This window comes from Urocitellus parryii, unplaced genomic scaffold (genome assembly GCF_045843805.1).
Source record: "Urocitellus parryii isolate mUroPar1 unplaced genomic scaffold, mUroPar1.hap1 Scaffold_40, whole genome shotgun sequence".
In the NCBI taxonomy this organism is placed as follows: Eukaryota; Metazoa; Chordata; class Mammalia; order Rodentia; family Sciuridae; genus Urocitellus; species Urocitellus parryii.
The window spans coordinates 3,275,570-3,288,557 of NW_027553586.1; the positions used below are offsets into that span (position 1 = coordinate 3,275,570).

Below are 12,988 nucleotides of genomic sequence, written 5' to 3' on the forward strand. Positions count from 1 at the left end.
GCTCGCCTGGCATGAGTGCGCCCCAGGTTCGATCCTCAGCACCACATACAAACAAAGATGTTGTGTCCACCGAGAACTAAAAAAAATAAATATTAAAAAATTTTTTAAAAAAATAAAATAAATAAATAAATAAATAAATGAAAGGGGCTGGGGTTGTAGCTCACCAGTAAAGTGCTTGCCTAGCACATGTGAAGCACTGGATTCAATCCTCAGCACCACATAAAAATAAATAAATAAAATAAAGGTATCATGTTCATATACAACTAAAAAATATTAAAAATTAATTAATTAATTAAAAAAAACAAAGAAAACAAACAAAAAAACAACCAGTTTTCAAAGGGATAGAAAATCCCCACACAAGTGTAAACACGTAGACCTTCATTTAAAGTCATGTTGTAAATAGTTTTAAGAATTGCAATTATGTGAACTCTGATGAGACACACTAGTGAAACTAGAAAATTAAATAAGAATAAATAAAACTAACATGTTCTAGAATATGTAATTTAAACCACCTTATTTCCCTAAATATATTAAGCATGTGGCTAAGTATGCAAGTTTTACATTCAAAAGATACGTGTGAACAATGTGAGTATATATGTGTTTACACACACACACACACACACACACACACACACACACACATATATATATATATATATATATATATATATATATATATATATATATATATAATTTCCTGAATGGGGACAGACAGACACTTTCAAAGAAGTCGGTTTATGTCTTCAGGGTGAGTTTAATTTTATTGAGTTAAGTTTATGTTTGAGTGATGATGACTTGTAGATAAAGAAGCATCCTTCCTTTGATTTCTTCAGAATGGGAAGAGCCTGTCAGAGCAGGGCGTGCACCACTTATCACCCCACCCTCTCTCCATCCTTTCAAGTGCTAATTCCTAGTGTCTACAGAAGTGGACACACCTAGGAACAATGCACAGCTTCTATGTCAAGGTCTTAGTATTGAGACAAACTATAAAAATAAACACTTGGAAATAATACAAAGCAGAACAAAGCAGGTGTCAAAGGGAAGGTGGATTTCCACTGAATTCTACAATCCCCAGAACAACGGAAACTCCTCAAATGTTTGATGGAGAAGGTAGATTTTAAATTTCTCCATCTATACAGAAGATTTCCTCTTGGTAAGGAACCAAGGGTGAATATTTTAAGAAATATCGTAAGTACTGTAAAGGACATGTGTCCAACAGGGGTTCAAATAGCTACACCTCCTGGTCAGCAGGGCTGACAGGTCATGTCCACCACATGCCCACTACTTCCCAGAGCTTCCCAGCCCCGGGCTCCCTGCTCTCTAGACATAACCCGGCTTGTCGGCTTCCTTCCCTCCAGGAAGGCCCTGTGCAGGGAGCAGATGGACGTGGGCAACCTCAGCACAGTGACACAGTTTGTGCTCATGGGGCTCTCCGACCTCCCCGAGGTGCGCTACCCTCTCTTCGTGGTCTTTGCCGTCATCTACCAGATCACCTTGGCGGGAAATGGGGCCATTCTCTTGGCCCTGGGAATGGAGAGAAAGCTGCACACTCCCATGTATTACCTTCTGGCAAATTTGTCCCTCCTGGACATCTTCTGCTCATCGACCACCGTCCCCAAGATGCTGCCAACCTCTTGAGCGGGGAGAACAGCATTTCTTTCCTTGGGTGTGCAGTGCAACTCTATTTTCTGGTGGCCCTGATGGGGACCGAAGTCTTCCTGCTGGCCGTCATGGCTTATGACCGCTACATGGCCATATGCTTTCCTCTGCGTTATGCCCTCATCATGACCAAGGTGCGCTGTGTCCAGCTGGTGTGTGGGACCTGGGCAGCTGGGTTCCTCAACTCCCTCCTGCACACCGTGTTCACCTTCCGCCTGTCTTTCTGCAAGTCCAACCTGGTCAACCAGTACTACTGTGACATCCCACAGGTTGTGGCCCTCTCCTGCTCCTCCAAATACATGGCAGAGATGCTTGCCTTAGTGATAGGAGGCATCTTTGGGACCAGCACCTTCCTGACCACCCTGGTCTCTTATGTGTACATCATCTGCACCATCCTCAGGATCCGGTCAGCAGAAGGCAAGCGCAGAGCTTTCTCCACCTGTGCGTCCCACCTCCTGGTAGTCTGCCTCTTCTACGGCACAGCCATCTTCACCTACATGCGCCGCTCCTCCAGCCAAGACTCCCTCTCCAGAGACAGACTCATCTCTATGCTCTACGGGGTGATCATCCCAATGCTGAACCCCCTCATCTACAGCCTGAGAAACACAGAGGTCAAGGGAGCGCTCACGAGGGTCCTATGTGGAGGAGCATGTTCACAGCAAGAAGAGCATTAGAACAGAGCGACTCCATACTCTGCCCAGAGTGAAGTCATGGGAAGAATTCATAGAATAGTTGCCCCTCAATGTCTACAATGCCTGTCTGTGCACCCACATGTAACTTCAGCTGACCTATCCATTTATGTGTATCTCCAACTCAAAACTTTGGGACCCTAACATTTGGCCTTCAATAGTGAACGTATTGGAGAGGAAAGGAGGACTGTTGATCCTGGGTGGACAGGTCGAAAGCTGGGCTATCCTAAGTTCACCTGGACCCTTGCCCACCGTGCACGTACTCGTACCTCAGCCTCCACCTGCTGCTGAGTCTGAATCTGTCCTATCCATCCATCTATGTGTCTTCCTTCCACCTCTTCCCCTTGGCCGTTCACCTGCTCACCCTGCTATGCTCCGTGTTACGGTTTGGATGTGAGCTGTCCACCAAAAGCTCCTGTGGGAGACATGCGAGAGGGTTCAGAGGGGAAATGATTGGATTCTGAGAGCCCTAACCCCACCATTGAATCAATCACCTGATGGGATTAATTGAGTGGTAACTGACGCAGGTGGGTGTGGCTGGAGGACATGGGGCACTGGGGCCGTGGCTTTGGGGTATATATTTTTGTCTGGTAAGTGGAGTCTCTCTCTCTCTCTCTCTCTCTCTCTCTCTCTCTCTCTCTCTGCTTCCTGGTCATCATCTGCCACACTCTTCCACCATGTGCGCCTGTGTGACTTTGTCATCATGCTTTCCCCATCCCTGAGTCTCAGCATTTTCATGGGCTGCGACTAGAGAGCTGTGATTTCTGCTTCATTCTGTCCTTCTGTCATCTGTAGAAACAGGAAAGCTTTCTTTCCAGACTACTACTTATGTTAATTACACCACTTTTGGTCTGCAATTATTTATTTTTTAAAATATTTTTTTCCCAATTCTGAGCATCCCAATTATGTCCCAAACAGCCTCTGCTCAGAAAATAAATTAGCAGCATGACTCTTATGAATGACTATGGAGGTTCACAAAAGAGAAAAGTAGACTACTTGTTATGGTTTGGAAATGAGGTGTCTCCCTGAAGTTCTGGTGTACGATTGTGATGTGTCAACCCAAAATAAAATTTAACAATAAAAAAAAATGCATTGCAAAGTATACTGTGTTCTTTGCTTGGAAGAATTAATATTGGGTGAGATCCAAGATGGTGGGCCGAAGGGAGGCAGCATTCTGTGTTGCTCCCTGACTTAGGTCTCAAGTAGTGAGAATACTGCTACTTTGCAAGCGATATTCCTGCTCCCTGGTGGGAAACACAACCACCATGCCCATACAGGGCTCTAGGCCTCCGCATCAGAGTAGGTCTCCCAATTACTGGCCCACACAGGACTACTGGGCAACCAAGTGGGACCATCAGAACTCTCAGCCACTCACCCGAGCAGAAATCGCTGATGCCACTCCCCCTCAGGACACCTGGCAGCTTCTCACATGCAGGAATCTGGCCACCACTCCTGTGTGGACCCCCATCTACCAACGTGGGGCTGCCCCATCACACCAACTTGGAACTCTGCAGCAGCAGAGATAGTCCCCTACAAGTAGTGGCCTGCTCCCAAGAACTTCCCACAGGCTCTGAAGTCAGCCAACAGCCACACACTGCACACCACAGAGTCGTTTCTGAACTCTTCGTCCAATGCCATCACGGCTCCCCCCACATAACCCGACAGCCCACTGCTGAAAGCAGGCGCCTCCATCTTGGGTCACCTTCATCACCATCTTCAGTAGGGGCAACTCCCAGTTTGGAACTCTGGCTGGCCAGGGACCCAGTTTCTACTCAGTTTCTTCACCATTCAGAGGGTGGAGATACCAGTTAACAACAGACGACCCTCCCCTATTGGATGAGAAGGGAAGCAGGAAAGATACTGATCTCCACCAAACAATCCCTGTGTCTTCCTTCAAGTTTTTTTTTCTTCTCCCTCTCTATTCTCCCACCCTCACATCCCCAACATATGTGAAACCAAGTGCTTTGCATGAATTAGGATACCGAGGACTAGGACTTCTGACTAGCATATTACACCTGTGTAGTATACTCTTTATTTCTTTTTTTCCCATCAGTTTCTACTATCTTAACATTTTTATTTTTCTTAATATGAATGTGTGTTTGTTTTATGTACTCTTCTGTCTTCCCACTTACTTGTCTACCCAAATTTACTTCCTCTCCCTTCTCCTGCTACTAACCTTCCTCTTTAGATTTCTCTTGCACACTTCCTAAGATACAACAACTCTATCCCCTCATCCCCTACCTCCTCTGCATATCAGCCTACTCCTCGCCCCTGGTTCTTTGTCCACCATCAGAAACTGTAAACCCTTTTACAAATCTACTGAGTATATTGTAGATAACAATTGAATTCACCATTTCTGGACATTGTGACCAAACTGAAAGTGTCTTAATGGCAAACATCAGTTTTTAGGGTGTATATTGTTTATATTGGGATCTGATAACACTGTCCTTCACCTCAAAGGAGAGGTATCCCTACAGGAGATAAGCCTATAGGGTAAAAGAGTAACATCTAAGATCCACAGAGCTAGAAGGGAAGACAAACAGCAACATGAAAAGACAAGGGAAGAGAGTGCCCCAAACCAATCAAGATGCTACGTGATTCGAACCCATGGCTAGCGCAGCAGAAGGAATGACAGAGAAGGAGTTCAGGAATTCATAATTAAAATGTTCTGTGAATTAAAGGAAAAATTAATATTGTTAAAATTAGATGTGATACAGCAATCTTTATATGGGGTAAAATTGGGAGTTCATAACCCCCTCTTATCAAACTGTGAAATATGATATATTAAGAACTATGTGATGTTTTGAACGACCAATAAAAAAAATAAAAAAATATTGTTAAAATTACCATATTATAAAATCTGCAGATACAATGTAATCCCTACAAATTTCTAATGTCATTTTTATAGATTAAATTTTATATAAAACCACAAAAACCTTGAGAAGCCAAGGAAATTATGGGCAAAAATAACAAAACAGGAGGAATAACACAAAGCTGGAGTTAGCTTTGAGTAAAAAGTTCAATTTTTTTGTTGAGATCAATTGGAAAGTGTGGTGAGTATTGCTAAAATTTGAATTTTATGTCTTCCAATATTTCTTTAAATGTCCCCTTCCAAAGGTTAAATATTTGACATGACAGATAAGTTAGCTTGATCTAATTATTCCATGTTTTATTGAAAATAATAAATGCGTTATATCTAATACTATAACTACCATGAATTATTATTATCCTTATTAAATAATTTCAAGTATATGAATAAAAATTAATTCTAATTGTGATTCAAACACACCAGAAGTGATGAAAGAGTAAGAAGCAGACACCGGCTACAAGGTCAGAAGCTGTGACTGCGTGGCCCTTACACCAGTCTAAAACTGGAATCAACCAAAATAACCCAGAACACAGCAATTCCCTGCAAGTAATCAGAAAAAAAGGGGGGGGGGGCGTTTGACAAACAGCCTAACAGAAAGTAAAAGTAACCTTTCTAAGGACAATAAGTGAGATATATTTAAACACACTTGTGGATAACTGAACATTGTCAGGAAAACAGAATAAACCTTAAATAGATATGCAAAAGAGAAAGAGGAAAAGACCAAAGCAGATCACTAAAAAAGCGACAGGCAATAAATACTGAGGAGTAGAAGGATGTGGTCATTGCAGGAGAACATGGTGGAGAAAAGGACAAGTGTCCACTTTGCTTAATTACCTGGAGCAGGCCTGGGGAAACTGACCGTGAGCAGACAGATGGACACATTGAGACCTGAGCTCTGTACGGCACCATTACAGAGGTGGAAGGAGAGGACGCCCTAGTGGTGAATACAGGACAGCAGGGTGATCCTGTGCCTTGGACACCACAGACTTTGAATTACAACCGGCTTTGGAGACAGCGTCTTTCTGTCCAGACAGAGGACAAGAGGAGGCACAGCAATTTTAAATACACATGCACCCACTACAGGAAAGGGCTGCGTAGGAACATGGACACACCTGAACACAAACGTCAAGAGGAGTGAAGTAAAGGTCGGTGCTCAGACTGGACCTGGATTGTCCCCAGGGCATGCATGGTAAGAGCCTGGGCTGCAGTGTGGCCTGCTTGGGTAGTGGAGGAGGGCCAGTGGAAGCAGGGTCACCACCCTGGACATGCCCTGAAGATGCTGGCCCTGTCCCTTCCTGCATCCCCATGCTTCCCAGATGCCAGGAGTGAGCATTTCGACCACCTCAAGCCCTGCCATGATGTACCTCGCCACAGGCCCCAAAGCCACAGGGACAAATGACCATTGGGGAAAGCTCCTACACCAGGAGCCAAAACAAAGCCTTTCTCTCGTTAAGCTGAATGACTGCCAGTATTTGACGGCCGAGGAAAGCCAGCTGACACGGGAGGGACTTTGCAGTAGAACCTTCCTTCCGTTCGGGAAGACCATCTGGCCATCTGGCCTGCGGAGAGCAGAGGCACCCAGGGGGAACCACAGACCATTCCACTCAGGAGCTGCAGAACCACCCTCTTCTACAAGAACATCCCTTCTGAAAAGCTGGAATAACTGTACTGGAATGTCCACGGCAGCTTGGGAGACTCTTGTCACAACCCTGGCTTGTGAGAGAAAGAGGTACCAAGAGATCCCAGTGTGAGACCTGAAGAGAGAGAGGGAGTGTCCTGAGGTCCATTCCAGGAGGGTTCCCAGGCCGACACACACATGTGGCGCCCATGCAGTGCACCCCATGGTGATGGGAATCAGGCTGCTTCAGGTAGAAGCTGTGTCCGCGCATCCGTGGCTCCCTCCCCATAGAGCAGACAGAAGCCATGGGGACTTGTATTTCTGTTCCTTTTGATGTTTGTGTCTGACTTGGTCCTGTTGAGTCTGAAATGAGTTATTGAAAGAGTGAAATGGGTTAACATTTACTTGTTGCCCTCACCACATTCAGTCATTGCAAACGCTCTCTACCTATCATCCATCTGTCCTTCGGTCATCCATCTGTCTGCCATCTATCTGACTTTCAGACAAAGATTCTTCTATTGCTCAATCAATACCCAACTAGGAAATCAAGTTGGGGTCACCATTGGAACGGGGTGCACTAACACTCACTGGTCTGACCCTGCACACGCAGGTGTCGTGTGGGCGGCACACAGCTTCACAGAGGAGACGTGGAGTGGTGCATGGACAATATGTGGAGTTTGCCATGGAGCTGCACGTGTGTCAGTATCTGATGATATAATCCTACTTTGGAGGGATGATTGCTATGAATACAGACACCTTGACAACAACACCCTTTGCTCTTGATGACAAGTGCATTAGCAGGAAATGTCTTGCTTTACCTCAACCAGGACCATCATTAGAATCAAAGATGGCACTCACAAGATTTAGACTCATTTTTAAACTTCCTGAGATTGATTAGCTATGAGTTTCTGTTAGTCAGTTGGTTTCAATTTGGATCATGTGCAAGAGAAGAGTATTCCCTCTAGGGTCATTATCATTACTGTCATTTTTCCTAGGGGAAAAGGGGTGCAATATAAACCAGGCTAAATTCCTGACTGCGTCCAAATGCAAGCGATGAGTTTGCTTTTCTTTCCTGATGTGATGTGCTGTCCAGATCATCTGGCCTCCTGGTTGAGTATTTTTATGGGTAATATAACCTCCTACAAAAGAATACTTAAATGTCATATTGCCTTGATATGCATATGGTAAAATAAGTCATTTTAATTGCATGAAGTTTAGGTTATATGTGGGCTATTTGTGCTTCATGATTTTCTTCTCTTGTTCTCTAGCTAGTGGAAACTTGAAATAACTCTTTTGTGAAGAGAAAAGCTTCCTGTGCGGTGTACGTGCCTTGGGCCATATGTAGAGGGGTAAGTCAAACACTGGAGGGTGGGACATCTGGGTGATTTCCCAAGGAGATGATGCCCGCCAGCCCCCATGTGGGTTCCCATGGTGTGTGTGACCAGGCGGCCACCTAGAGCACCTATAAGGCTGCATTTCATGAGCACTCTTCTTAATCTCTAGTCCATCAACTCCTGATTCCTCACATTGACAAGGAAGGTTCTGGAACTTCTTCCTCAGCAAAACACTGAAAAAAATATGACTCTTATTTTTCTAATTAGATGGCTGATTAAACAGGATTTAATTAAGTTTAGTAGAAGGAGATTGCTACTCCAAACACAAGTTCCCCCACCACATGAGCAAGTTCTACGTTCCACATGTCAAATCAAGAAATTTTATTGTTTTAAACAATCAAGTGCAAAATTTAATGAAAATGCAACAGTTTTTGGAGGATAATTGTTGATTATGTAGCTTTGAGGAAGGAATGGAGCATGTTATCAATCTGAATGATACTCATTCCTCATAGTGTTGTTTTTTTAAAAGTCAAATTTGCAAATGTAAAAAGAAAATTAGTAACTATCTTGGAAGTTAATGTTCACTTTCTCAAGTTACTGCTCCCCGGGTTAGAAAAGTGCCTTATTTATTCACTTGAATGTACTAATATGGCCAGGCCAACAGAATCTCGTTTGGGGGTTCTTCCTGCCAAGGAGGATGTAAGCCACCTGAAAAATTAAAGCCTAGAATAATTAGTGAAGAACAAAAGACAAGATCAGAAAGACAGATTCACCAGGGGAGTCCCTGATAGGTCCAGTCCACACAGGAGCTGGAGCCAGACAGTTAGGAATGGCTCCCATGTTGACTGATGGGGCACATCAAAGGCAGGGATAAGGTTTCAGGGTGGAGTCTTGCTTCCTTATGTCTTGCAGTCCGCAGGTTGATTGGCATCTTGGCCGGTCACACCCATCTCAGAGGGGCTGTGCGGCTACAGCAGGTCACCTCATCTCCAGTGCTATGTGGGACCTTTGGCAGAGCTTAGGGGGAAGTTCACCTGCACCAGGCACTCTATCCCTGTGGGGGGCCATGGGACATTCCAGTGCTAGACCCATTCCCTCACTGGCTGTGATGTGCAACACAATCCACACTCAGCCCATGGATGGCTCTCAACATACAAGTACATTTTAAAGATATTCATACATAAAGATGCAGACAGGAGTTTTAAACCTGGTGGAATTGAGAACATTCCAGACCTAAGAGTTGAGATGACAGGTGGCTTTTCCCTGAACCATTCTCTCCCTCATTACACATCCCTCCTCAGATGAAGAACAATCACTGCCAATCCATGACTTATAACAATTTTCTTCCCTAGGTTTTGATTTGAAGAGATCACTAAAAACTGTTTGTTTTTTTTTTCCCCAAAGAACAGTGTCAACAAACCTGGTGATACTTGAGGAGGGAAAAATAGAACTCTTGCAATTCTTACCCAAGTCTTTCAGGAAATAGAAAAGCAGACTTAAAAGCATTTCTTGCCAGGTAGGAAACGTATCCTTGTGTCTAAGTGGTAACACCCTTGTTCTCTGAGAAAGAGAGCATTCCCAGCTGCCACCCGGCTAAATAGATCATATGAGGACCAGAGAAAGTAACTTTTGGATTTTATTTTCTGACCAGTTTTATCTTTGAATTTTCCATTGCATGCATGTAGTGTTAGAGGGAAAAAATCCACAGGGCTTACTTGTGGCATTGAATAAAGCTTCCTGTAAAAAAGGCGGTGACACTGGGCTTCTGTGGGCCAGGCAGGGCCATGCTGACTTGCGAGGCTGCTCTGGAAGTTGTGTGGGGATGCTCCTGCTGACTTCTTCCAGGTCTGGGTACTTCTAGTGCAACCCACTCCTTCAGCTCATGTTTCTCCATATGTCTGCTGATTCTGATTTAAGTGCACGTATCAATGATTGCACCCCTTATCAGAATGATAATATATGAGACATGGATACCTATAACAGGTAATATGAATGTCCAGGACCTTCTAAGGAATCTAGTACCAAGGATAGTACCACCCAGGGCAGCACGAGGCAAGTGTCCTAGCAGAAGACAGAGCCCTGCTCAGAGCTCGCTCCACTGCGACTTCAGGGTGGTGAAGGCTGGCACCAGAGTCCCCAGGTGCTCAGGCAGCGTCCTCTGGAAAAGGAACCTAGCAGGACTATTTCAAGAAATGGCAAGAGTACAGCTGTGTCCAACAGGTGTTTAAATAGCTGCACCTCCTGGTTCAAATAGCTACACCTCCTGGTCAGCGGGGCTGACGGGTCATGTCCACCACATGCCCACTGCTTCCCAGAGCTTCCCAGCCCTGGGCTCCCTGCTCTCTAGACATAACCCAGCTTGTTGGCTTCCTTCCCTCCAGGAAGGCCCTGTGCACGGTGCAGATGGACGTGGGCAACCTCAGCACAGTGACGCAGTTTGTGCTCATGGGGCTCTCCGACCTCCCCGAGGTGCGCTACCCTCTCTTCGTGGTCTTTGCCGTCATCTACCAGATCACCTTGGCGGGAAACGGGGCCATTCTCTTGGCCCTTTGCATGGAGAGAAAGCTGCACACTCCCATGTATTACTTTCTGGCAAATTTGTCCCTCCTGGACATCTTCTGCCCATCAGCCACTGTCCCCAAGATGCTGCACAACCTCTTGAGCAGGGAGAACAGCATTTCTTTCCTCGGGTGTGCAGTGCAGCTCTATTTCCTGGTGGCCCTAGCTGGGAGTGAAGTCTTCCTGCTGGCCGTCATGGCTTATGACCGCTACGTGGCCATATGCTTTCCTTTGCGTTATGCCCTCATCATGACCAAGGTGCGCTGTGTCCAGCTGGTGTGTGGGACCTGGGCAGCTGGGTTCCTCAACTCCCTCCTGCACACTGTGTCCACCTTCTGCCTGTCTTTCTGCAAGTCCAACCTGGTCAACCAGTACTACTGTGACATCCCACAGGTTGTGGCCCTCTCCTGCTCCTCCACATACATGGCAGAGATGCTTGTTTTAGTGGTAGGAGGCACACTGGGAATCAGTGCCTTCCTGACCACCCTGGTCTCTTATGTGTACATCATCTGCACCATCCTCAGGATCCGGTCAGCAGAAGGCAAGCGCAGAGCCTTCTCCACCTGTGCGTCCCACCTCCTGGTAGTCTGCCTCTTCTACAGCACAGCCATTTTCACCTACATCCGCCCCTCTTCCAGCCAACATTCCCCTGCCAGAGACAGACTCATCTCTATGCTCTACGGGGTGATCACCCCGATGCTGAACCCCCTCATCTACAGCCTGAGAAACTCGGAGGTCAAGGGAGCACTCACAAGGGTCCTGTGTGGAGGAGCACGTTCATAGCAAGCAGAGCATTAGAACAGAGTGACTCCATGCTCTGCCCAGAGTGAAGTCATGGGAAAACAGTTTTCTCTCAAGATTTGGGGTAAATTTCTGTACACATGTACACACAGAAATTCATAGACATACATGTAGGTGCACCTTTAGCTGTACGTATTTATGTATCTCATTCTTTATTAGGAATTAAAATTTGTCATCCAAAATTAAAATTCTTTGACGTTCTTACGGACTGTCTGCTAACTTGTATCCATTGCTACCTTTCCTATGCCCATCCCATATCCAGCCTGTCTGAGCCCTAACAGAGCTAGACTATGTCATCTGTCTTATTTCCTTTTCTAATCAACATCCAACCGTCTCTCTGTAGATCTTCCATTTAAACTACTCATTTCTGTATTTTTAGCTGAAAATGGACAAGCTATGGCCATGAACACTTAGGAGGTTCTAAGGGAAGTTAAGGTGCACACACGTGTGTTAACTGAGCTGCATCCTTACACAGCCCTCTCCTCGTCGCCCTGTGCTGTCCTGTGGTGGGAGCTCTTGACACGGACTTGCGTGAGGAGTTTGAAATACGCGCTGTGTTACTGGCCATGCTCATCATGCGCTGCAGCAGGTCTCAGGGACACGAATACCTGGCCTGTGTGTTGAGGCTCCGAGCCCTGAGCACTCATCTACCACTCTCTCCCTCCCTGATGACCCGCCCTCCTCTCTCTCCTTTCTTTGAGTTCAATTTATTCAGGTTCCACGTGTGAGTTAAGAACATACGGTATACATATGGTAACATACGGTATATATATTGTAACATACGGTATTCATGTGGTAACATACGCTTATTCATTTAGCATAAAGATCTTCATTTCCATCCAAGTGAGGAATTTTAAATCAGGGTGCTGGGGGCAAGAGCCTTTGGCCCTGAAGCCTGGGTCCACCAGACACAGTGTGGTGCTCTCAGGCCACCTTCCCAGGTGGCTGGGATTTGGCTTGGGTTTGCATTGATTTGTTCAAATTCCTATCTTATTTTCTAGCATGAATCCACATATTTCCAAGAATGTAGTTCCACACCTTAGTAAAACCCTCAGGTGGAGCATTTTTCACGCCCAGCCGGTGGGCACTGTGACAGAAGTCACGTCTCCCCTGCACAGGGTGCTGCCGTCTGTCAGGAGGAGGAAGGCTTGTCCCTTGTGGGGTCTCAACAGTCTGCGTAAGCAGATTCCTCACCTCCTGCTGAAAACCTCTCTGCCCACCATCTTCCCCATCCCAATTTACACCACCTCATGCTTCAGGGTGTACAGGTCAGAGCACAGAGTCGCCTTGCTACTATCTGAACCTGAGTGTCCCCTAAAGCGCCTGTGCCGACACCTAGACCCCAGTGGGATGGCTTCTGGAGGGGGGCTTCTGGGAGAAAGCAAGGACCCGTAGTTGAGCCCTCGAAAGTGGACTCAGAGGCCACATGAGGGACAGGAGACCCGCCTCAGTCTCCCAG

At 45.9% G+C, this 12,988-nt stretch overlaps 1 protein-coding gene and 1 pseudogene across 1 annotated transcript; both read left to right on the forward strand.

Moving 5' to 3' along the window:
• The first annotated feature begins 1,380 nt into the window (after nucleotides 1-1,380).
• Nucleotides 1,381-2,333, forward strand: LOC144252312 (olfactory receptor 5V1-like; annotated as a pseudogene).
• An 8,239-nt stretch (nucleotides 2,334-10,572) lies between these two features.
• On the forward strand, nucleotides 10,573-11,511 carry LOC144252313 (olfactory receptor 5V1-like). The gene has a single exon (XM_077794720.1). The coding sequence runs from the start codon at nucleotides 10,573-10,575 to the stop codon at nucleotides 11,509-11,511; it is 939 nt and encodes a 312-aa protein (XP_077650846.1).
• Nucleotides 11,512-12,988: the final 1,477 nt, after the last annotated feature.

Coding starts and splice junctions, on each gene's coding strand:
- LOC144252313 (XM_077794720.1), top strand. CDS start 10,573: ATGGACGTGGGCAACCTCAGCACAGTGACGCAGTTTGTGCTCATGGGG.